General features: G+C 43.5%; 1 protein-coding gene across 1 annotated transcript in view; it reads right to left on the bottom strand.

The window, feature by feature from the left end:
• The window catches only part of erfl3 (Ets2 repressor factor like 3), a 46568-nt gene extending 20574 nt beyond the window's left edge, over nucleotides 1-25994 (bottom strand). Inside the window, exon 1 of the mRNA XM_085801656.1 lies at nucleotides 25285-25994. Within this exon, the coding sequence (XP_085657782.1) occupies nucleotides 25285-25306 (22 nt within the window). The 5' untranslated portion in view covers nucleotides 25307-25994. The remainder of the gene's footprint in view (nucleotides 1-25284) is intronic.
• Nucleotides 25995-26993: the final 999 nt, after the last annotated feature.

Here is a 26993-nt window from a genome sequence, read left to right as displayed (position 1 = left end):
AGACAGTCAGTCATTTGCCTATAGCACAGTCATACACAAGTATACTCAGCCTTGTCTTTGTCACAGCCGCCTGGATGAGTGAAACCGCCTGAAGCGCCGAGCAGAGGAGACAGAAACACAAGACTCGGGGGTGGAGGGGAGGGATGGAGGGATAATAAAAGACTTAGAGGGTGAGACAGAGAAAGTAAGAGTGAGAGGAGGGAGGAAAAGAGGAGGGTGGGATGTGCAGGAGGAGGAGGGTAATCAGAGCCCATTCGCCTGAATCCCAAAGTGTCTGGACTCTTCCCACCAAGTCCATTAAAAATTCATTAGGCCAATACTAGAGGAAGACGAGGGAGTGAGACACAGAGAGACAGACAAGAGTGACAGAAGAAACACTACTGAAAGTTATAAGAAAGACATTGATGGGAAAAATGGATGAAAAGGTACTTTTAAATCAAAATGGGACTTCTTAAAAGCAACTTCAGAGAGGTACAACACTTTTCTTTATCTCTTCTGTATCTGACCATTATTCTCTCAACTGTTGTGTCAGAAAATAGCAAAAAAGAAAAAGAAAAAAAAGCACCACAATTTCTCGAAAACTGAAGATAAGATCTTCAATCATCTTGGGTTGTCTGCACCAGTTATAGTCAACTGCACTCATACTGAATTTACTATCATAGACTATGGGTTGACATGTAATAATAATAACAACATCTGACTTCCTAGAGGTTCTGACTTTATTGTTCATTAAAAAAAATACATGGCCAATTAATTGGGCAATAAAAAAAAAAAATCTGTCCACTTATTGCTTCAGATCCAACCAGACAAAGCACAAGTCTTTGGTTTGAGAGTATATTTTTGTGCTGTTGCCTAAAAAGTGGATTTTCGGACAGAAAAGGAAGAGTGAGAAAAATGTTTCAACATGTGGCTGCGTGTTTCTTTGCTAGCTCATGTCTGTTCAAGGAGAAACGCTGGGCTCGGATGTTAAAAAAACGCCACCAATGAAAACGCTAGAAGAGATGCAGATTAGAGGAATAACTGTCGATCTGAGTTTCCATTTTAATTTCACACGGGTTTAACTTTGAATATGTACAACTTGAGTTGGACGATGATGAATAACTAGGCAACTTGACTAATCAATGTGGTTTTTAATCGTAGCATGGAGATTTTAGTGGTTTGGAAACAATCCTACGGAGATATGTGGGTTATTGTGAATAATCCAGAGACTCATTTTTAACCCTTGTTCTTGTTGGAGGTCCTATACGTGCCGCTCGCCTCACCTGTGAGCCAGGAGGGGTTAAACACACAACACACACAAAAAACATGTAAGCCTCGCAGGCTGCTCAACTATTCCTGGAGGTCACCACACAGTCTACATTTTCTATAGGCTCTCACTCATTCACCATAAAGCTGCAGAGGAGAGAAACAGAGAAAGAGCAGGAGAGAAGAGAGTGCTTTGTGGCCTTGTAGGGGCCAAAAATAGCAACACACGCGCACGCACACACACACACTGGGGTTATTGTTCAACAGTGGGAGAGCAAGAGAGAGAGTGTGCGAGAGAACACACAACATGGATGGGGAGAAGAGGGAAAGTACAGAAGTGCTGAAGGAGGAAGGGGGGGAGGCGATGAGGACACAAGTGGGGCAGAGAATGAGAAGGACATGATGTAAGATGAACGGTTTGGTCTCTCAGCTCGGTGCTGTATAGCTCATCTTCCAGTGAACAGACAGACGTCTTTTCCAGGAAATTGAGGAGGGAGGAGCCAGAAAGGGAGAGAGAGAGAGAGAGGGAGAGAGAAAAAAAAGGAGGCCTGCACCACGTCCATAGGGATCCTCTCCTCCAGAACGAGCTCGTCCGCTGCAGCTCTCCACATCTAGTCCTCTAGCTCAACTGCTACACTGGGAAGTTTAAACATCCATTATCTGAGGCAAGTGTGTGGACGATGTGTGTCTCAGAGTTGGCTCTGAAAGGTGACACTCAACTAATTCAGCATTTTATCATGGATCATCAGATTGGTATTTCCAAGATCATCATTTTAAATGCTGCACCAGTGGTTTTGCATATTTAACCAACAAATACTTAAAAATGAATGGGAGTCTGACACTACGCAATAATTTAAATACAACATTAAAATACAGATTAGATTTTAAACTCTCTTTTTTTTGTTATTTTCACATTGTGTGGTAATGTAATTAGTACATCCACCTTTCTATCTTGGGCATAATATAACACTACCATGACAACACAAGAAGGAAGTTTTATGGTAATTTCAATAAGCACTGAAACACCTGAAATGTGTGCTTGAACACAGAATGTTAAATACCTCATTTGCAGCTATGGAGCTAAATTTTGCAAAATAAGTGTGGTCGTTTTATTTTAGAATGAAAAGAAAAAAGAAAAGAAAAAAAAAGTTAACCCCTAGATAAAAAACTATCTTCATGAATATTTGATCACCTGAGCGGGGTCACCTGGTCTGTAAGGAGACGGAGTCTGCTGGGGACAGCTCGACTTAGGCTGTGAGAACCCAGTAGTACCTAACCACATGGGACATCTTAACACACTGTACGGTCTGTGGCACTAGCAACATGTACACACAACAAGTGAGCTCGGAGAAAAGACAATAACACACACACACACACACACACACACACCTATCCAGCTTTTTCTGGATAGCTGTGTGCACGACTGAAGAGAGCAAAAGTCAGTGGCAGACACAAATGCATGTAAGACAAGCACACTGTGAACTGAAATACTGAGCTCTGTCCACACACACACACAACACACTTAAAGCCCCCAGGCACTGCACCTGATGTGCTCTGGTGGGCTGGACAACTGAACCTCTCTCTATGTAATCACTCTCATAAACACACCTGGTGGGAGAGAGTGTGTGTGTGTGTGTTCCCCAGAGTGTGTTAAGAACAGCAGAATAATATTGTGTCAGTGAGAGAAGAGTCTTGTTGCTCTCAGGGCGCTGTTAGGTGTATTTACTCTCACCAAAGTGACGCTCTGCTCCCGGGACATTAACCTCTCTCCTCAGAATATACACAGGTTAAGATACACACACATACACACACACACACACAGCTTCTACATGCTGCAGTTGCATAAAGCCACGGTGCAAAGACCGAGACCAACATTTACACCTTTAATTTTAGCTGTTGAAATTAAGTGGTGTCTTTTATTAGCAGGCGCTAACAGATTAGAACAGGTAAGACGATGTCTCACACCAGACCACAATGACTAAATAAATGTAAAGATATGTCAGAAATATCAGAGACGTTCTATATATATATATATATATACAGACGCAGCAGGCCATTTGAAGCCACCCTGAGCTCTCACACATTGTGATGGACACTTTGACTTTTCATAGATTTGACCATTAACATATTATTGAGAAAATAAAGGTCAGATTAGTTCATAATGTAAATCATTGTTAGCCCAACTCAAGTAAACGTATTGCTGGCGTGGGAAATGTGTGAGAATATCTTCAATCTGGCTCTGAAAGCACCTGAATGTTGTAACCCTAACCTATATAAACGTAGAGAGTTAGCTAACCACACTTTCATTCGAATATGGCTTTATATGGTTAGGGAAGTGGTTCTTTTGTTGGGTAGCAGCCGCTGCTCTTGATCAACAGCTGAAAAATGAACTGAAAAAAAACTGTCATCTAAACTTAAATACATGGTCATCGTTTTCCCCCTCGAAGACTTCATGATTTCCTTCAAAGTTACTTTCAGGGGAAAGCTGTTAAGGCCTAACACGACCATGTTACAGGCCACAGGCGCCTCTCTTCTCCGTCTCTCTGCCTCCCCACCTCGCACTCTGGTGTTAATGTACTTCTGCAGCCAACAGCTTGGCAGAGAACTGGCAGTTGACACTTCACCTCTGGTTCAACAACGCACTGCCCCACACTCACTGCTGCCTGAAAGAGCGTGTCAGTTGTGTGTGCACCGCTGTGTGTAAAAGCAATTAGGGTCAGAGATATGGCCACTGATAATGAAATAATGTTACGCCATTATCTCAATATCTACATGAGGTGCATTTTGAAAACTCTATTAGGGATTTACTAACAGTTTCGTTATCCATCAATCTGCTGGTTATTCTTCGGTCTATGAATGAAAATAATGCCTCACACAACCACTTAAAAAAAAAAAAAAAACTTGTTTGGTCATCTTCAAGTTCAAAACCTGGAAATATTCAGTTTACGGAGATGTAAGACCAAAAACAAAAGCTTGGCAAATCTTCTCATTTGAAAAGCTGAGATCAATAAATGTTTGGCATTGGTTTACTGTTTTTGCCTCTGAAACTGAAGCCATTAATCAATTTCCAAAATAGCTCCTGGTTATTTTTCAGTTTATCACCTAATCGCTTACTCAATCAATAATTTCGGCTTTTATTGCACAAGTTTACTTTTTAAAAGTGGAAACAATTAAGGCAACCAACTGACACTATTTATAAATGATTATGGCCAAACATTTTTGGTGTTAGCTATTTGAAAAAGGTGAGGATTTTATGTGTTTTTTTTTGTGTATTATGTTATATTTATATTATTATATTATTTCTATATCAAGTCAACTCTATATATTTTAATTCACAACCAACAAAAAACACAATCATTTTGCCCGCACTGCCCAGACTTTGACCAGCTGTGATCACCCACAAAAAGCAGCTACAGACGTCACTGTGTATTTGTAAGGTCAGTGTGTGAAAGACCGAACTCTGACACACAGGAGTAAATTTGATGTGGCGTGATCCAATAATTATCTCTGAGGCGGAAAAGGTGTGTGTGTGTGTGTGTGTCTAAGAGACAGGTGGCACTTTTGGGAGGTGGTTTCCTGGAATGTGTCACTATAGCGGGACAGGATGTTAGCAACTGTTATGCACCACAACAACAGATCTGTTTCCTGTATGTGTTTGAGTGTAAATGCGTGCGTGTGTGAATGTGTGCAGTCAGGCATGTCACTTCTGATAAACACTACAAATCTGGCTAGAATCAAAGAATGAAAACCGACTCAGGCAATAGACAGGAATAATAATAATAACTTGTTCTGCTTATGAAAGACTGTGTTAGTGGCTACAAATGTAGAAATGTCAGAGAAGAATGATTCAAACATGGTGTGAATGTAACGCTGCACACACCTGTTGCTCTCAGAGTGTATATGTGTATGTGTGCGACTGTGCGTGCGTGTGTAATTGCCTAAGTGGCGATTGTTCCTTGGCAAGTCTCAGGGCTGGATACCACATTTACTGTGATGGTGAATAACGGTGTCTCACACGTCAGATAGGTTTCCAACTGGGTTGAGATCTGGTGAAAACAAAGGCCACCGAGTTTGATTCAAATCACTTCATACTCATTGAACCCTTGTGCAATAAGGAAGGAAGCATTGTCATCCTGCGTCTGTAGATATAATCACAGACTCACTTTGGTGCACAGGTAACAAGAGATACATAAATGACAGTGACACAACACACACGCACACAGAGCTCAGACCTGCTGAAAAGATACAGGATCAGAAAAACAAGTCCACAATAACAGCTACAGTCTAAAGCAGCAAGTGCGTGTGTGTATATTTATGTGTGTGAACATGTGCGTCAGTGCTGCTGACTCAGTGCGTGAATGTGTTTGTAATTCAGCCTTCACAATGCAAACTCTCCTCCATTCTCCTGCCTCTCTCTCCCTCTCTCTCTCTCCCTATCACTGTCTCCTAGCAACCAGACACTTAAGGCCTAAAAATAACCCCCCCCAGAAACGAATAGAACAAAAAAAATAAAGCATAAACGGCAATTAATCCTTTCAAGCCTGGAACACAGACTCAAATAGACCATGTATTAGAAAGGGAAGAGCAGGGCAGCAGCGAGCGGCCGAGAGAAAAGAGACACACAGAGAGAGAGAGAGAGAAAGAGGAGGGGGAGGCCGAATCTGCCAGCAACAGGTAGTCGTCAGGAGACAGAGTTCTGCGCTACATGACAGCGAATGTGTGCGTGCATAAAGTGTGTGTGTGTGTTTGTGTGTCCACTAGCCTTGGACGGGAACAAGACAGCTTTTTCATCATCTCCAAAAGCAGAGCCTGCTCAAGGCAAACAAGCCTCCAGTATAAACCAGTGCACACGGGTCGTCCTGCAACAAGCTGGCAGCCCGGCCTGTGTTAAACAGAGATCCAAGGGAACAACATGCTGCACGTCAGGAGGCTCAGCGAGGCCGCTCTCTCCCTCTCTTTGACGGCGAGCACTTGTTTAGTGATTTTTTTTTCTCTCTCTCCCCCTGTCCTCTTCCTACAATGTTATGAAATAAACAATGTTATGAAACAAAGTAAAAAAGACAAGTGAGTCATGAGCACACGTACGCGGAGGCCTGCTGTCTACCATCTGAAGCCGACACATTCCACAGTGGATTAACATTTTGGATGCGCAATGGCAAGTGAGAGACAAAGCGGCGTGACACCTGATCTTTACACCACATGTCTAAAAGTTTAGAAGGAGCTGGTCTTGGTTTTTTTTTTTTTTTTAAAGATCAATGTCATAGCACAGTGTTTTTTTTTTTTCTTGAAATGACTTAAAACCTTCAGAGCAGTTAGGGAGAGATGAACCCTCTGGACCAGATGCCCAGTTCACTCTGCGTCAACAGGGAGGTGGATCATAGTTTACATTTTACATTAGTCAGTGAGTCTGCAAAAAATTGGGAAAAATGGCCGGCACAAGTTGTCTTTACCTTTTTTTTTTATAACAGCCCTAGAGGTATTCAGTTTACATGACATATAAAAGGTGGATACAGTCGATAATTAACTGATTATCAAAATTAATGCTGGCTGATTTTCTGTTGACTGTTTAATTGACTTGTCATTTCAGCTCCAGTTAAAATCTTATTTGATTCTCTGGCAAAGCACATTACCTTTGCAAAGTTTGCTACATTACAGAGGTAAGACAAACGCATGGATACAAAAGATAAGAAAGCTCAGGCTCCAGGGCTCCAGACTAACTTTCATTTTTTAGGTGCACCCAAATTTTTCATTGCGTCGCCTTTAACGTCACCTCGCTCTCCATAACTTTCATATAATGTGATGTAATGTGAGAGATGATGCGCTTGCGAAATAACTTTACATTTTCACCCGGGCAGTGCGTCCTAGAAAAATTATTAGTCGCACTCTTAAAAATTTTGGTCCCACTGTTTGTTTGTTAGTGTGGTAGTCACTTTCAATATCTCAAAGCATGAAGCTCCAGCGTTTGCTCAAATGAAAACACAATATGAAACAAACACAACTGTCTCTACAGTGAATTTTCACACCTTTTCAGGTGACAGGTGATGTCAACTAGGTGGCAAAACTTCAAGTCATTCACTATTTAGTGAACTTCCCATGCATCGTTTCTCGTTTCCAGAAATAGCCTCATTATATTCAAGATAATTGGCATTGGTTCAAGTGTTTACCTTCTTGATAGCAACTGGACGTTGCCATACAACAGCAACTGTGACCAACTAAACCGTATCCAGACATTTAGACATTTGTTGACTGCAACCTTCTGAGGTAGTAGAAAAAATTTGGCAATTATTGTTTGCACTTTTTTTTTTTTTAACTTACTTCTTGTTCAAACAATCTCTTTACTATAAAACAGCCAGGATCACAATGTACTTGATAGAAATGTCTATTTATATCACAGTATTTATACTAAACTTTCCACTGTACTGAATGCTCTGGTTGGAGCAGTAACATAAACAAGAGTCCTACCTTATTTATGTGTGCTCATTCAGCAACAACATTTATGGACTCCATTCTAATAAATATTTCCATTGTCCATATGTAACTTAGTAAAAAAAAATGTTAGAGCTGCATCAATACGGGGTATCTTTAAAAGAAAAAGAAAAAAACAGACGATGGTTTAATTATCAGAGTTTGGTAGGTCATATAAGCAAGCTGCTTATTACGACCCACTGTTAGATTACCTCTAGTGGATGCAGTAATTATGACGGGAGAAAAGTAAAAAGTTATTCATATTTTACATTCAAACTATTGAATCGTCATTACTTCTTTCAGCAGTATACAGCATAGTACAGCTTGTATTATTCTATATCTAAAATTGTATTTTGACATTGGACTGAACAGAGTTGTGCATTCATTGAAACAACACATGAAGTGGGTCCAACTTCTGGATGAATGAAAAGTAGTGTGTGAACTCTGTTTTGGTACTTAAATTTTGATTGATTGATAATAGCTACTCAAATATTCAGCTGAGACAAAGTTCCTGCTGGTACATGATGAAAGCACAGTCAGATGCTTAGTTAAGCCATGAGATACTTTGATATGTGTTAAATGCTGCTGTCAGTCAGGACCAGCTCCAGGTAAATCCTTCAAGGCTCATTTTATTGTTCTACTATTTTAAATGAAAAACTAAAATTTACAATGTGGGTAGTACAGGGCACTGTAATTTTGAGCAGTAGCCCCCGTTGCTTTTTTCAATCAGGTTTTAAATATGTAGGCTCTATTTAACACCTACAAGTGAGAGAAACGCTTTGTTCTCATCCCCTGCCAAACTGTTTCAAGTGCTATGCACATTAATGTTTCTAAAGATGCCTCTACTAACCTTTACTGTGCCACTTAGCTTTGTAGAGGTTCCATTAACCTGACTATCTACAATAAATGCTTTTAGTATTAGTCTGTTATTTTACTCGTGGACAGAAATACATAAATTCATTTTATCTTACATGTTACTTGAACATCAAGAATTCCCATTGATATCCCTAAGACACAACAGGCCCACAGAAAACATATTCACACTCATCTTCAAAAGCTCAATCCTCAAATGGGAAATCTGTGGATTGTACTATGTGTGTGTGTGTGTGTGTGTCATGTGTGCCTCTTGTTATGCGTTGCGTGCTGTTGTTCAGACAAGAGGTGATAGTGGAATAGGTGACTAGCCCTGGGGAATCATGTTTTTCTCACAGCTCTTCAGCTGCTAACTGTGCTGGTGATGGCTTAGGTTCACAAGATATTCACGATGAGTATAAGGTAGAAAAGTAGCCTATACACGTAGACACTCTGAAAAACAAAAAAAGGCATTAGGTATAGAGGTTATTCAGGTTTTCTTCAGAACTAAAACATACACCTTCAGTGCTTGTATATTTGGAGAAGAAAAAGAAAAAAAGTGTCACTTGTTGATCAAGTCTTTGTGCTCCCATCAAACACACGCTTGTAAACTCCTTGCAAACGATGTGATCATCCGGGGAGGGATGAACATAAGTGATGGGTGAAGCAGAGGGCTGGTGGCCTGGTTTTGTAAACGGGCCCTTGGGTGCTCGGTGAACAGGGGACACTGGCAGCTTACCAACCAGTGCTGTTGTCCTTAACACCTTCCTGCTGTTTGGGGGAAGAGCAGCCATGGAGCTGTGGACAACATCCAGCTTAAAAGGTGCTAATAGATGGGTAATTACAAAAAATTAGGGCTGGGAAGTTTCACAGCAGCATTGCATCATGATGGTGGCGGAGCTAATAGGTCGTCTTTGCTTGTTAACAGCTTCACCAGACAGATCTGATCAGAAGTGGGGCTGTGAGAGCTTTTACAAGACACACTTTGACAAATTAAAGAGAACTGCTTATGAAAAAGGAATAAAAATGGGGTAACAGTCACGCAAACCCCTGCTGCTCCTTGGTGGCACTTCTTTAAATTTATTTCACACTGGTTCACACACCCACAAAAATTGTTAAACATTACGTAGCAGCGCATGCACATTCAAAGTCTGAGGTGCCGATAGACTGTGCCCTGGGAGGTTCCTGTGCGTCAGCAGTGTGTGTGAACAGCACCAAAAATACACACTACTTCACCAAGTCCCATCAAGCTATTCCTTCCTCCACTTCTAGTCTATTTCTCCATCAGTCCCCCACCACCCAGACCCCTCCCGTTTGTGCGTCCAGCCCTGTGCGCTTTCCTGCCATTCTTCTATCGCAGCTAATTTTAGATGAAGGAAAAAGCTCTGTCTACATCTGCTAGTCATTCTTTAAGAGGTGTGTGTGTGTGTGTGTGTGTGTGTGTGTGTGTGTGTGTGTGTGTGTGTGTGTGTGTGTGTGTGTGTGTGTGTGTGTGTGTGTGTGTGTGTGTGTGTTTGGGATTAAGAGGAGAGGGAAAGGAAACTCAGAAAGGTCAAAGGGAGAGAGAAGAAAGAAGAAGAAAAAGAGTGCTGAAAAGGAAATAAAAGGAAAGGTATAAAACAAGCGGGGTAAAGACAGAGTCACAGTCACGACTGGAGCGAATGTTCATCATTACTGAAATACAGTCATTTCGACTCGGAGCGCTTTCCTCTACATTTACTTGGCAGTGGTCAACCACAAGAGCAATAAACTGCCATCACAAGTAAAGAGAATATGAAATAAACTAAACATCATAATTTAGCTTAATTTGCCCCGAAGAGAACAGACGAATGTGCAGGCAGCGTGCTCGCTCTCTCTGATGAACATCAATCATCCAAATGGGAATAATTTGTAGTCCAAAACAAAAGAGAGAGGGAAGAGACACTCAGCCTGTGGTTTTCACATGCTGACCACGAGTGAATTCAAATCTCAAGTAAAAGGAGTGCGATGCACACAAAGTAAATCTCAGAGAATAATGTGTTTACTGTGGGATTATAGTCTGCAACGCATTCCTTTTCTTCAGGAGTCTTTTTAAAGATGCTTTAAAGTTTGCCAAAAAGAGACCAAAACTTTATCATCACTTGCTGGATGTACAAAAATAATGGTTTTGTTTATTCAATTAAACTTACAGTTCCCATCTGACACCTTCATAAACCTGAATATTAACTCGCCACAAGGCTTTGTTCTTCTCCTAGGTAACTGACTCATTTTCCAGCACATAAACCTGAAAGACTGATGTTTGGAGGAGTGAGTCATTAGAGTGACGACAACGCATGCTGGCTGATTCAGTAAATTCAACATTCATCACGTTGAACACAGAATATCAGGTTTATGACTGAAGAAGGCAACACGTGTCTCTGTGAAAAGTCCCTGACAAAGACCTGCGCTGTGACATCGTCCTCCTTTATCTCGACTGAACAGAACCAAAATGTCCAACGAGACACAACAGGTCCAACATGTAAAAGCTACAGACATGCACACAGGCGTGCAAATGTGCACTGCACTCACACACACACACACACACACACACACACAGGATCCTGGCAATCACAGCTGTGCGTCATAGTAAAGGGCTGTGAGGGGGGACATGGAGGGCAGAGCACGGGGTGTTTATGTGCGTGCGTGTGTTTATCTCATCGTAAACAGGGACAAAAGACACATGCCGTGTCACCGCCTGTCACCGTCTTCTCGTCTTCCCTCAACCGTTCTCGCCCCTCACTCTGTTGTTCCTCGTGTTTTTTCCCATCAAGCCTTGCTCCTGTGCCCTTGCCCTTGTCTTGCGCCCCTTCAACTGCTCCCTGGCTCTTTCTCCTCCGCTACCCACCCCCCACCCCACTTGGTCAGCTTGTTAAGCATGTCTCCTAAAGCTGATTAGGTAGTGTTGATCAGCCTTATGTAACACTCACCTCGCACAGGCGTCGCTGCCAGCCAGCCAGCATACTGTCTTTGTGCCTCTGTGTGTTTGTATGTGTGTGCGTGTGCGTGAGATTGAGGGAAATCAGAGAAGAACAATTTGCTTCAGTGAACACTGCATGGAGTATGTGCAGTTGCAACATACACACACACACACACACACACACATCCACTCACAAGCTTGTGTGCATGTATTATAATAATGCTGTCTTCCTGGGTCGGAGCCAAGTCGGCGCATGGTCTCACTGACATGAGCATATTTGGCTTCAATGGGGGAATGTGCAGATAATCATGGTCTCCCCAGGTGTATGTAAATGTGTGTGCGTGCATGTGTGCACACATGCTCCTAATGTAGGTTGTGTAGATAATCAGTGCTTATCCCCCAGTTACCATGGGGCTGCCAAGAGAGACCACGCACCTACGACGCTGCAGCAGGGGGCGGGACACACGCGCCAGCAGACACACAGACACACTTGACATGACAGACCGGAGGCATAAATGATGAAAAACCCATCTTTACTACTGCAAGCAAAGCACACAAACACATACACTTAACGCTTGTGTTGTTGTTGGTGCCTGTAAACAAAACCCTGCTCCAGATCTCATTAATGTGGTGGAGTGACTGTGTTAACGAGGCCGTGCACACAGGCGGGTCAGAAAGGTCGCCTCGCCCTGCTCCTATTCTCTGCTCTCCTGGTTTGCTCTCGCGCTTTGCCTCGTGGGAAAGATTAGAATCCTCAGCTGGAGCAAATAAAGCTGGACGTTATGCAAGAGCCCGGGAGAGGGAGGAAGAGAGAGAGAGAGAGAGAGAGAAAGGCTGATGATGATGTAACTTGAGAGAAGAGCAAAATACAGAAATGAAGAGCAAGAGAGAAAAAGATGAAGAGACAGAGCTACAGAGGTGTGTGAGGGGGCCTTGAGGCATCTTACCTTTCACCAGGACAAGGCTCCATCACAGCTGCTGCTGTATGAACCTTACTGTACCATAAGGTGCCAGCCACCGACCTAAACAATGGTAGCCAATCCGCTCTACTGGGCAATGAGCTCAGCAGTAAACACACAGCTGCTCTGCGCTGGCAGAGACCAGTCCGCCACAGTTTATCACATCCCTGCCCCCTGCCACACACAAAACCAGACTACACGATCTAATGTCAATCACAGATTTAAACTTGGTTTCATTACGGCCTCTCGGGGTGGGAGTGGGGCTGCGTTGCTGATTGAAGGGCCTGCCAGAGCCAGAAAGGCAATGCACGGTGATGAACGCGATGCAAACTGCTTCAAAAGAGCACAGTCTTAATGTGCAATGTACAGTTTTATGCTTAATGTTCAGTGCTGTAAATGTAAGGCAGTGGACACAGTATCATAATTGAGGCTTAAGGGGTTTTAACTTGTTGTCTGACCAGGTAGACCTGATCCAATGACCACACTCAAAAGCAAAGTGAACCAGCTGCTGTGTTTGTGAAGGGGGAGAAGCAAGGTTGCTTGAAAGCAGCAGACATTCACTTGCACTCGTTCATATAAAAGTGTCACTAACAGTTATGTAACAAATGAGGAGAAAAAAAAAGCGCTATTGAAAGAAGTATATTTGGTGGCTCCTATCTCACACGAGCACTGCTTGTTGTCAGTCGTCACATTTAATTGGTGTGAATGTTGCATTTCAAGTTTTAGAAAGCGACAGGTATGGCCAGACACATGCCCCCTGAGAGTGGGACAAAGGACACCGGCTGAAGATAAGCACAGGAAGTTGTACGTCCACCTTCAACTACTGGTGTTATCTCAAGAAATGTCCTACCTTCACGAAACATGATATGAACATTTACATAATTCAACAACCACGGGTTCAGGGAGACACAGGTCTGTCCGCCACCAACAAAGATAAAAGGTGTGAGGAGAGACAGAGAGACAGGAGGACAACAAGGAAGGAAGTGAAAAGAGAGAGAAATGAATGAGCCATGGGGAAGGAAGTACGTTCACAGAGATAAAAGACTGACTGGCAGAGAGGGCGAGCAATGAACTTTCTCCCTTCCATCAGTATACTGCTTGAAAGGTGTTATGTAAGAGCTGAGTGTAAACACACCGATTACCTCCGCTCGGTGGAACTCATAACATGAGGCACTACCGTACTGTTGGTGTGTGTGTGTGTGTGTGTGTGTGTGTGTGTGTGTGTGTGTGTGTGTGTGTGTGTATGGGTGGGAATGTGGGTGCATGTGGGTGAACATACAATGGTGACACCTCTCAGTTACATTTCACACACAAAGACTACAACACAGACATTATAAAGACAGCATTCAGGCCGAGTATTGTCCCGCACATGGATTCAAAAGGGCTCAGATCATCCGTCCAAGGTGTAAGGTAGCGCGGGGGTTCCCCATGAAATCATAGCTACACCGGCTTACAGTTACACCTCCACAATAACAATCTGATCTACATACTAACACGACGTCAGACACATGCACAAGATCAGAGCGCTCGCATGCACTGCTGGTAACGCAGCGTAATTGGACTGAGGAAATATATCAATTACTGCAAATGAATCTTAATTGTGCTATCTTGGTCAAATTATGCTGGAGAGAGGCAGATCTGAATCTCAATCTATGAAATCACTGTAACATGTAACTGATGTCTGTTTTAATACTGTGCACACGGTGGAGACACAACTGAGTGCACACGTAAATGCAATTAGAGCTAAAACAATTGTCAATCAGCAGTAAATGAAATCACCAGCTATTTTGAAAATTGATTGGTTAGTCATTTTTTTTAAAGAAATATTAAAAACTTCTCCACCGTCTCAGATTCCAGCTTCTCGAATGACAGGATTTGCTGCTTTTTCTCTTTGTCATGTACAAACGTGGCAAACTGAGGATTCTGCAAATCTCTTTCACATTTCATACATAAAATGGTTGGTCGGAAGGTTGAAGGATGCAAAAGAAAACATTATTAGTTGCAGTTGCAGCCCTAAATGAAATTATATGTTTCTAGAGAAAATCTGGTTATTCCATTCGATGTAAACACAAACTATTATCTTTAATATGGTTATTTGCGGTAAGGTTTGTGTTTCTAAAACACCAATTCTGTTTCTAAAAACATCAAACAAACATCAAACTGTCACAGCAGACATGCACGGATGAGGCTTCATTCAGTATTACAAGAGTACATTCCTGTTTGTAGTTTTGGAGTCCAACCAAATTCTAGTAATGACAGGTTATATGCAAAACATAATCTTGGTAAAATGTTGTGACTTATTGCCCAACCCTAAATCATTTAGAGAAACAAGGTTACACATTCTCTATTCACCTCTTTACTTTGCCTCCTCTCATAACTAACCTAAGGGAGAGAGTATTGCACAGAACCCGGCTAATACTTGGGCCAGACGAACACAATAACCCGCCAAACACAACACCCACTCACACAGTGAGGATACTAGCTGGGGGCTACGCTGTGTTAGAGTGTGTGTGTGTGTGAGAGATGTTATGTGCATGTGTGTGAGAAACTACAAAGACCCTCGTGCGTGTTAATGTGCATATGTCCAAAAGCATGTCCCTTAAAATTACAGCTATGGTACTATACTTTTTCTCATTTATTTTGTGCGTTCTCTCTGTAGGCTGTCGTCAAGAGCACAATATTTTGATTGACACGTCTTGGCAGGTGAAAAATGCTGCATTTATGCCTTGTTTCCAGGGTAACACATATACAAAGTATTGTTATTTACCACGGATCCACATGCTGGCAGTTAAAAACCATGCGCGCCATGTTACAGAAAATATGCTGATAAAATCTGTTTGAGTGCATCCACTCCTCACCCCTTCGTTTCTCATTCACGATTTATGTTCCATCTCTTTAAATAGAGTTTCTTCGCTGCCATAGAGTACCCGAGACATACACGCTTTACGTGTTAAAATCACAACACAAATGAACTAGATTTGGTTTTAATTAGTGACATGAGTGTGGGTTGAAGAGCTCCGCTGCCCATCTACCAGGCTGAATAACTAAGCCCCTTTTGACCATTTCCTCTTCTTCCATCGTGCTTTCTGGTTCTCTCCCTATTTAGCTCGTCATCTTTCCCTCCTTTCCTCATGCTTTTGTAAATCCCTCTGCATGCTCTTGATCCACTCTTCCCTACTTTCCTTTTCCCTCTCACCCTGTGACTGGTCAGGGGATCTAGCTCACTGTTCTCTTCATCAAAAGCTTAAATCCCCTAAAACAACAATCACTGTGTGTGCGTGTGTGCGCAACTACTTGGTTGTTATGTAATTTCACTGGGCCACATCTGATGCTAAAAATGGACATGGATAAAACTATTGTGACTGAGGGCAGGGCTACTGTACAGAAGCACTGGGGCACACACACACACACACACACACACACACACACACACACACACATATGCACACAGACAGCGGGGGCTGGGCAAGCTGCTTAACCTTGATGTCATAGACCAGGGGCGTAAATTGAAGTTTTTTTTTTTCCTTCACTGATGGCCAGACGTGAAAATGTACAAACACAAATAATCATCAAAGGCAGCAAACGCACAAACTAAAAACACAGGCTGCATAAGTCTTTGACTAAAAAAACTGCAATAAATCATCATACTGAATAACATAATATTGAATAATCGAAGTAATCCCTCAAGATCACTGCTCATGCTCCCAGTCCCCCTGTGGTTAAACAATTATGGAACAAATGCACATACTATATTCTGCTTAAGTTTAAGGGATTTCCTGAGAGACGGAAGAGAATTAGATGTATGTATGAAGATAGGTGCTGCAGCCAAACATGTGTAGCTGGTTTTAATTGAGGAGTTTCGGCATGTCTGTTGAGACAGGGGCGAGTCATAAGCGCAATCTGTTCAGTCTGCACACTGTGTAACTCCCCAATCTGGTGGAAGTTCGGTTTTGTAAAAGGACAGTGGTGCAACTGAGGATTAGTGAAAGAGGAAGCCACCGCGGTAAAACTGTTCAGCTAGAGAGAAGAGGTGCAGCCTACAGGTGTTTACCCAAAACTCTGTCACCGCCTTTGACTACATGCAACACTAACACATGAATTATTAACTCGGACCTCGGCGAACGACCACTGCCACAACTGTCTCAAAATACTAGAGGATGTGCACGGGTCAAGGCACTAAAAGAGTGGATAGTGGTACAGCATAAGAAACTGGCTGGCACATTAGCTTATGGACAAACTCCCTGAGACGAGCCTCTGTGTGTGTGTTTGTGCGTGTTTAGGAGGACGATATGCTATATGATGTGCAGCACTGATGGCCAGCTTTGTCATTAAAGTTTAATCGCTCTGCTTTCCTATAAATACCTTTCCAATGATCCAATGCATTATTCAGTTTCTCTGAGGCCAGCTCACACAGAAACACAAGCAGAGAAACAGACACACTCAGACGCGCACACACACACCTGGAGAGCCAAGAAAATGCCAACGTCCTGGAGGAAGGAAGTCTTAAGAGCATTTAAAAGGACGATGGCCTGTGGGAAAAATAATCAGATGTTTGTCCTGCTGTGAGAGTGCAATCCACTGCACTTCATCCTGCCGCCCGTGACCAAACATCTTGGAAGGAGTCCAGGCCTCTGTGTTTGTTAAATTGTGTACATGTGAACATATGTTTCAATGCAATGCATCAGCGCTACATGCACTGAGGCAAGCTTGCACTTTATACTAACACGTGGTCTAATAATCGGACTTTCAGCTCCTGTTTGTTTTCAGGTCTTCTTTGACAAATTAACACCAACAACCAAACTAATGCTGATACATGTATGTCTGACTGCTTTCTCTATCTGAGCCATTTTAAAAAACAGACAACCATTCTGAATCTGGTCGTCGAGTCGTGTTGGCTGGTAAATCAGGGTGTCCGATGAAAAAGAGAGAAAAGGGTTGGGTGACATGAAGCAAGAGAGAGCAGGAAAGAGGAGGAGGAGGCTAATGGAAGAGGAGCTGCCACTGGGGTATTAGTCCATGGATTGGTGACACAGAAACGATAGTGAGAGGGAGGAGAGGATGGTGGGATGGGAGGGTCAATCGATGCTTAAAAAGGTTTCACTCGCCTACAGGGACATGTGCATGTGTGTCTCCAAATGAAAACACCACGTCTCACTCCCTCTCTCACACACACACACACACACTTCATAGGATGGCTTCATCCGTCTCAGAGGTCACAAGTCCAGCTACAGAGCAGCATTCAGCCAACGGGCCTGTGACTCAAACAAACAAGAGGTAGATTAGCAATCGCTCGGTCTAATTTAAGCTGAGACAGTCCGTGGGTTTGTGTTTCTAAATCTCAAGTATAAAAGAACAGTGCTTACGTATGGGGTTGCCCAGAAGGCTGAAATTAGATCAAGCAGTTGCAACTGATAAAAGGCAGAGGATGTCCTCTTTCCACTTATCTATTTTCCTCACACACACAACCGCAGCCTGCTACTGTTAGCCCTACAGGACAGGGTGCCATTTAACTAACATTTATGTGGTGTCTGTATGTAAACACACCTGCAAATAGCCCCGTTGCTCAGATGATCAAAGAGCTGCCTTTCTAGCCATTCACTAAAATATTCACAGTGAGAGTTTACCACACTAGAATCGATCTTTTTCTTTAAAAAAAAAAAAAAAAAGACAAAAAACGTTTGGAACAGTCTGTTCCCACGAAGACACACATTTTACCGCTGACATGGCATTCCCAGCCAAAGCCCTGCCTTTCAAAATGCACATAACTTTCTCACTCACATACATGGACTGTGATGAGCTGGCTCAAAGTTCAAAATGTGCTCTGACGTACAAAAGAGAACAAGTCTGAACACGGAGAGAGGGACGGAGTGAAACGAGGTAAAGAGACAGCGAGAGAGCTGTAAAAGTGAAAGGCAGACAGGCGGAGGAAGAGGAAAGACTGGTTGAAAAGAAAACTGCAAACGTGATCTTGCATTCCTTACATGGGGTGGAGGGAAGGAGGAGGGGGGCGGGAGGTGAGGGGGAGAGAGAGAGAGTGCGGGAGGGGGAAGAGGGTGACAAGAGAGAAAGTTTTACTTGGCGCCAGCCAGCATTTCAATACCCGACAGCCAACCACACAAACACACGCGCACAAAATATCGACACAATGCAAAAGTGGCTCAGAAGTCCTTTTGGTGACTTCCCATCGTCTGAAATTAGATTAGATATTTGCCCTCCACCCCGGCTCCCTGGGTCCAGCACAGAGGCAGATTCCCAGATAAAAATAGCCAGAGGAACTATTCAAACACTGCTGCCTTTCTGCAGGGAGTGTCTGCTGACTGCACTGGACTTAAGGGGTTAGAGAGGGGTTAGGAGCTCCACTCACCACCTCCCGGAATCAAAGGGCCTGTAGCAGCAGGACAGGCAATCTCTGTCACACTTACACACTTATAGACACCCACACTGATTACATTCAAGTAAGTGTGTATAAATGGCAAAGTCTGTCTCTTCTTCTTCTACAATTAACAAGATAAAATACAACATATTTTAAAACTTCAAAGTTTAAACATTCTGCTGAAGTTTCTAAACAAAACACGGAAAACTTCAGTGTCAAAATCAATATCTGCCAAACTGCAGATACTGTTAATGACTATTACTACAGATATACACAATTTTATGCAAACCAAGAGCAGGCTAAGACTTGCCTACACCAACTGCCTGATTGCCGGTTTAAAGTCTTACTGAATGGCCATGTGTAGTATCTGAATGTCTTTTGAAGTTACAAGTCAACTTTTACTACTTCTGTTTACAGTACATAGACGATCCCTTCCTATTGTTTCGAACCCCGCCTGGTGTGTACATAAGCAACCGCGCTGTGTGCGAGACTCAGCATGACCAGTATTATTGAGGTTAATCTAAGAAGATTAGAAGTATACATTACAAGACCAGTCGGGGCCGAGCCTTTACCGTTGGCAAAAACAGTCACAGTGGTATACAGAAGCATCGCTTACGGATTACAGGCGACTATACCTTTCATGAGTGTGTGTGTGTGTGTGTGTGTGTGTGTGTGCACGTGTGTGTGCACCAAGCCGAGCTAGGTGTCTGTGGTGTGGTTATAGGTGGTGCAGGGGCCCACACTCTTAGCACGAGAGACGGAGGAAGAGTTGGCTTCGTGACTGACTGGCTGAGTGACTAGATGCTGTTGGGGTCTTGACAGCTTACACACTGATTATACTCCATCCAGCAACGAGGTGACACTCCAGGCTCGAACCTAAAGGACAGGTCATTGTGTTGAGAGGATCCAAAATAAAACCTCTCATCTGGAAGGATCAGAGGTGTAGAGTTACCTGATCTTCGGCTGGTGCGCGTGCATGTCATCAGACTCAGATCAGTTTCAGTGGCGCCGTTGTCAGCAAGAGGCTTTTATACATATACCCACAAGCACCGACGTAGACGCACTTTGTTCACAGGCAGTACCTGTTACACAGCTCAGCTGCCCGCCCAGAAAACTCTGTCTCCTACATATACACACTTGATATTCTTTTACAATGACATGCCACTCTGCGCCCCACCGAGTCACCTCTACAACAATGTAGCTCTGTAAACTCCCCATATTACATTACAACACACATGCACGCGCAAACACAAACAGCTGCCGAACAGTGCAGGTCAATCCATGCACACCAACACACCCCACCGCATTCTCAACATGAAGTCTGATACCCGTTAGAAAAGATACCCTTGGTGTGTGTGCAACGTTTTTGGAGCCTGCTAGCGTTAATTAAAAAAAAAAAAAAGCTACTTTCTTTTCTCTAACTTCTCTCTAATAATAGGTTTTACCGTATTTTAATAGCATTGTGCCGTACATTTGATTTATACTGAAGTAGTAAAATGTCGATATGAATGCAAGCATGCCTTTGCAAGTCACTGAGCGAGTGTGTTCAGAGCGGGCTTGCAGAGATAGTAACTGTTGTGTTTTCCCCTCATGTGTAATGCAACACAGCCGGCAACTATTAACCTTCTAAGCAGGAATGTAGGAGGTCCAAGAATTCCAATAAAAAGCAGCAGTGTGTGTGTGTGTCTTCTGTGTATTTGTACTCACAAATACGTTCCTCAAAAGTGTTACAGTTATCCATCAACGGTTCGTCCCATCCAGGCTCATCCCTAACCATTACCATCCCTGACCAATAACCAATAAAAGTCAATATGGGTTCATGCTGTGGCGACAACCAATAGCGTTGCAGTAAAACTAGGCTCAACTCACAGTAAAGATATACGCATATGGCCCGAGGAAACATTTAGATGTGCTGCTGCTGCTGCTGCGTTAGAAAGTGAACTTTAAATGGAGCTCTTTATAGTGGGTAACTTCACAGCCATGCGGCCGATCATACAGGTCTGAGAGGTCGATAATCTATAGGACCCGATGCTCAGATGTGAGGTTAATGCGTGGGACTGTGGAGGTGGGGGTAATGGGCCAGGAGCGGCGCAGGGCAGCGGTCAGAAGCACCCGGGCCGCCAAGGGTAACGCTGCCTTGTTGGCTGTGGTCTCCCTGATCTCCCTGGTCAAGGGCGGCGCAGGACTAATGGTGGGGAGGTCTATTAGTGTCGACTGGCTGAGCACATTGTTCCCTTTGGTCACATTCCTGGCTAAATACAGACATTTCCACAACTGAAGGCCTCTCTCTACCAGAAGTCATTTGTCAACTTAGCATCACAGACGACCATATCAAAACTTTCCTGAAGGGTTGTGGTGACACGGAAATGTGAGCCACGCTATACCGCTGCATGGCAGATGTCATTGTGTGGCTTTAAAAAAGTCAATCTTTATTGAGTTGAATATAATGTAACATTTTCTACAACTTAAGACACCAAATCAAAATAATGTGTTGGCAAATTTATATATATATATATATATATATATATATACACACAGTATATGTGTGTGTAAATGCAACCCTGCATTCAGTGTTGGTCCACAGTCCACTTAAGTGTTCTCTAACTCCCAATATGTTCACTCCAGTAATCAAAGTCAATTCTTGGCACCTGATTTAATTTCCCTGCGTTTTCAGATGGAAGATAACCAGCTTTGTTATGGAACATCATCTGTTTCAGGCCCTAAGCATGTTGGCTGAGCCTGATCACAGCAGGGAACTGTCCCATAAACCCGGTTGTAAAACTGTATTGGGATAATGGGAGGTAGTGGTTTTGCTGTGGTCAGCACTGCGAGGGAGTTTTCGCAGATAAGGCTAATCGCTGCGCTTATCATCACAGTGGTTGTGTGTTGAGATTGAAAAGCATATGCTTGCAATCACACACATAAACCCACACGGGGAAAAGGTGAAATGTTTCCTTTTAAAATCCTTTGCTCACGAGCTATATACCCTTTTGTCTCCTGCCCTGCCACATCATAAGGCCAGACTGCCTGTGTGCATTGAGAATAGATGGTATAACAGCTCCATAGCTTGTCAATCACTCTGGGGAAACAGCACGCAGCACAAAGAGAGGAAAAACAACAACCATCATTAAACTAAGTAGCTGAGTGACTGATGAAAAATAGACTAGGATGCCCGCTTTTACCTCACTTTTTCTTTCACACTGTCACACACACTCTCTCTCTCTCACACACACACACACACACAAGTGCCGTCTCTTCATTTGTCAAAAGCACCACCAAACTATGAGCTACTCCGCACCATTATGAGTACAATGAGAGGTCCCTGGCCCCACAAGTCCACACACAATCAGCCCCAGGGCCAGCCCCACTCCCACCATTGTCCCACACTCCACACACACACACATACAATGGCCACTCCAGAGCCAGGGGTCCCACTATGCAATTCCATCACACAAAGACACACACCAGTCCTTATCCCGTCAGAGAGAGAGAGAGAGAGGGAGAGGGAAAAGAAAGACAGAGGTGGTGGAAGAAAAATTGTAACCCTTGGGGAGGGATGGAGGAAAACGGGTGAAACACAAAAGCCAGAGTGCTGTGTGTGTGTGTGTGTGGCGGGGGTATAGAAGAGACATACAGAAGTACAGTCATTAATGTGTGTGTACATCCAAATGACTATAGAGCTCAATCAATCATTAGCGCAACCTTTGAGCGACACAGCGAGGTGGATATGTGACTGTGTTGTGCAGACAAACCACCACCTCGCTGTCTGCTGCTGCTGACTAAGGCAACCTGTCGAATACTTTGCCTCTCCAACCAAACCCCCAGACTTGTCAAACAGTGACAAAGACCAGGTAAACCTCAGTGATTGAAACCAAAATTAAATCGGATACTTTACGACCGTACAACAAAACCCAACACTGATCTGTCAGCAGCAGCAACAGACGCAGTATAACCCTGCCATTTCCTGCTTCATCGCATCAGTTCTCTATCTCGGCAGAAATCATATCATCTATTAGGGCTAATGAAGTGACTGTGGAAAACAGGAGTGCAAAGGATGCGTCCGGTGATGGAGAAAAATGAGGTAAGTTCGTAGAGGCAGCAGCTTATATACCGTATGGGATGTAATCCTACATCACCAAACATCCTGGAAGGGAGATGATTACATTTTTTATCCTGGACATATCCCACTGAAGTATGTTCACTCTAAATGATGGGAGCTACACAGGTTAAGGGTTAAAGCCTGTGTTCTGATTGCAAGCGCAGCAACAGCAGGAGATCAGACAGATCAGGACAACAACACAGATTAACCAGTTCAATAATTCAACTATTTAAAGGTGCCGGTTGCTGGATAATGCCTCTAAGACCGAGATGCTATGTTTACCAACTACTGCTGTCTGAGAGGATTAATCGATTAGTGAATTAACATAGAATTGATCAAATGTAATTTTGATAACTGATAAATAACTTGATGAAACTTGGAGGCACCACAGAGATGTGGAGCTTTTTTTTTTTTTTTTTTGCTTCTCTACATGGTAAATAATCTGATCTGAAATGATTAGTCAGTTATTTTAATAGTTAGGTTAATTAAAATTAAATGGAGGTCAAGGAGATAGTGATTTTTTTTCACTTTTCACAATCTTTTCACATCTTATGGTTTAATTAAGAAACTAATATCACAAAAGTTGAATCTTATAAGACTGATCAGATTGCAGCGCATGTTTTACACTAACTTAACACCAGAAACCACAGTAAAGCAGGAAATGTTAAAGTTATTCACCTTCACTGAACTGACAACAAAACACAAACACGCTCCGACTGCATACATTTAACCCGTAACGTTGGCGCAATCAATTTTTAGTGCCTTCCCAGAAGTGCTTAAGCTATCTGCTGCCCCACAAACACTGAGTTGGATGTAATAAAAGGGCTACTTGTGGTGGGATGCGGTGTGTGATGTCATGGCAGCCTCCTCTCCTCGGGGCTGCTGCTAGTAGAGAGTGGGTGTGTGTGTGCAGGAATGTGGAGGGCTGAGGGGCTGAGGCTGGGTGCAGCGGGAGTCAGGAGGGGACAGGGTGGGGGAGGGGAGGGGAACATCCCAAGTGGAAAAGTTTGTCCCACACAGTTTGTCGGTCACACACACATGGCCCCATGCCAAATGCCTACCAGTAAGTACTTAGAAAGGCATCACATTATTCCCGAAGGAAACACAACTTAACATTAAATATGTATATTTTGTTTTACACAGTGGGCCATGCGCAATCATTGACTGTGCTTTAAGATGTTATCCACTACAGGTTCCATGTGCTTAAAGCTTGTTATAGGGCTCATGTTTGTTTGGTGTTTCAATAATCTATTGGACTACAGAGCATAAAGACTTTTAATCTGCTGAAGGTGACATAAAAAACACTTTTTTTGTTCTCCAACAAGTCAAATATTCAGTTTTCAATTATCCACGACACAGTAAATTAGCAAACCCCCTCATTTGAAAGGATGAATTATGCAAATAGTTGGCATTTCCCATTGTTTTTGCTTAATCGACTATGAAAATCGTCTTTTTTTACGAGCTCCAGTTAGATCAGTTATGTCAACTGAAACAAACCAAGCAGGCCTACTCATTGTGACTTAAAAGAAATTGCCGTGTCATGCAGATAGTTCATTACTGACACTAAGAAATAATAAAGTGCATAGCTGGCACAAAGGGTAAGTACTTCCACTTCCTCCTTTCTACAGAAAATTTGCAGTGGCTTTAACAGAGAAGAGCAAGAACAAACTTATGCAAGCATTTCAGGAATTAGACACACACACACAGACGGACACACACACCTCAGCTGACTACTGGAAATCCCCCCCCTGCTCTCACTTCAGCATGCTGACAGGCCAAGTACCTGACAAACGTATGCTCAATTACTAGGTTAATATCAGATTGCACCATGCATACCTGGCTGGGTCCAATCACCTCAACCATCACTACCAGCAGGAGGAGAAGTCTTCAAGAGACTTATCAACACGTCCACATCTCTCAGCCACACACACACACACACACACACACACAGACACATAGACACACACAGCTTCTAGGATTCTCAGTCACTTCTCTGAAAGGTGTTGGATGGTGAAATTAGGTTGTCAGGGTGACACAGAGGATGTCGCTGTAACAACTGTACAGTAGTTTAACCACTTCCTCTAGAATCGGAGTACAGTACTAAAGCTGCACCAGATTTCACTATCTTATCTTGATTAACAATGGGCTATTGCACTAATCAGGAGAGCAACGTAAAATAAACTGAATTTTATCTAGTTGTTGTTTTTTTTCGGTTGCTGATAGTTATCTAGCTTTGTTAATTGATCAGCACTGTGGACACAGTTAGCTTGGGCGACAACAACCGCGGCAGGTAAACAAGAAAAGACAATGGTGGATTAGAAAAAAAAAATTCACAGCATGATTCGTGCAAACTTACCACTATCTCCGGGTGTTTTCATTCTCTCTGCTTCAGCTGCTGGAGACAGACAGCGAGTGGATAAAGTTTACCAAACTGGGTGAATCCCACAAAGTTGCTTGTGGAAAGGAAAGTCAGTCTCTCGGTCGGCCTCTTCCTTCGCCTCGAGTTCCCGATCTGGAAAACTAGGTGAAGACACACGGCAAACTTTTGTCGCTGCCGCTTCAGCGGCTCTCGTCGCTTCTGTCGAGCCGCCGCGCTCTCTCTCTCGGTCCGTTTCACCCTCCGGCTCCCCGCCAACCGACCAAACCGACCGAAAAGGGCTCGCTTTCCACCGGGGCTCAGCGGTCGAGACCTCGCTGTCTGGTCCTCGTCTCTTGTCCCGTTACTGGCAGCGTTGAAATCTGCTCAAGTTGCGGCGGAAAAACGGCCAACCGTCCCACCGTCCCGGCCGAGCAGCCTTTCTCTCCGCTCCACAAGTTCTCGCTAACTGTCCGGGAGCTGTTTACTCCGCCTCGACCGCATCTTCGCCGCTGTTTGACATCTCCCCGCCGCAAAGCTTCGTTACTTCTTTGACAGAAATTAACGTTGGAGAGAGGAACCTCTCTTTCTTTACAGACTTTTTTTTTTTTTTAGTCCTCCACTCACTCTCACACCACTCAGTGTTACTCTCTCCTCCCCCCGTGCCTCTCTCCGTCCTCAGGGTGTCGTGTTTCGCTCGCTCTCTTCTGCGCGAGGCCCGCCCACACTGACGGGAGAGAGGGAGGGGCGGCGGGGAGGGAGGGAGGGGAGGAGGAGGAGGGGGGTGGGGGGTAACGTGGCGAGTCACGCCCACTCACCACGAGCCGGGGCCTGGGCTGGCTTCACTGCAGCACGCGGCGTTGCCCTGGAGACCGCCACAGCGGGCTGCCGTGGTGACGTCACATCCGAGTCCTACGATTCGAGAGAGGCGCGAGAGCGGCTCGGCTGACGGCGGACCGTTTACGTCAATCTGGGGTTATGGCTCTAATTAGGCCCCTTCATGTTGGGATAATTACACTTATTAAACTGGCAAATTGAATATGAAAGCGTCACTTTGTGATTAACACATAAAACAGGAAATTCAAACTCAGTATTACTGCTTATCCTTATCAAATCAAGTGTAACACAAGGTGCTACATTTGTTTTAAGTGATGGGAAGAATGTAGCCTACTAAAAGAAAAAAGTTCAAACTTTTATTTAAAGGACAGACTTACTGTGTTTTTCCAGGTGTAAGAAAACAATAGTTGCCCAAATGAACACTGAAACATGATGTGTCATTAGTTTTGAATGTCTTAAACTGGAGCATTAGTGAGGAATCCTGGAGGGATGATTATAGCAAGCTAAACCTGTTTCACTATTAATGTGAGCACTTGGTTTGCTTGTTGTTACATCACTTGGACCTTTAGCCCACTGAACACAACATGTGATGAAAGAGAGGACAGTTTGATGCTAGACAAACTGTTTTCACATTCATCTAAAATAAAAGTTTTTCTGTGCCTCAGTTTGGTGTATGTGCCAACATGATTGCTAACACCATAGGCTAACTAACTTTGAGGGCCAGCTATGGTTCGTGCAATGTGAAAACTTTAAACCTCCAGAGCAGTGTGCAAACTTTTGACCATATCTCAGACAAAATAACTGATCACTTTTTGTTAATATTTCAGTCCCCATTTGCATGTCAAGCAAGGCCTGCAGTATGTCATCATGAT

This window comes from Trachurus japonicus, chromosome 16 (assembly GCF_045865225.1).
Source record: "Trachurus japonicus isolate A0001 chromosome 16, Traja_1.0".
NCBI classification, from domain to species: domain Eukaryota; kingdom Metazoa; phylum Chordata; class Actinopteri; order Carangiformes; family Carangidae; genus Trachurus; species Trachurus japonicus.
Note: the sequence above shows the minus strand (reverse complement) of the source record. Positions and strands in the feature narration are given on the sequence as shown.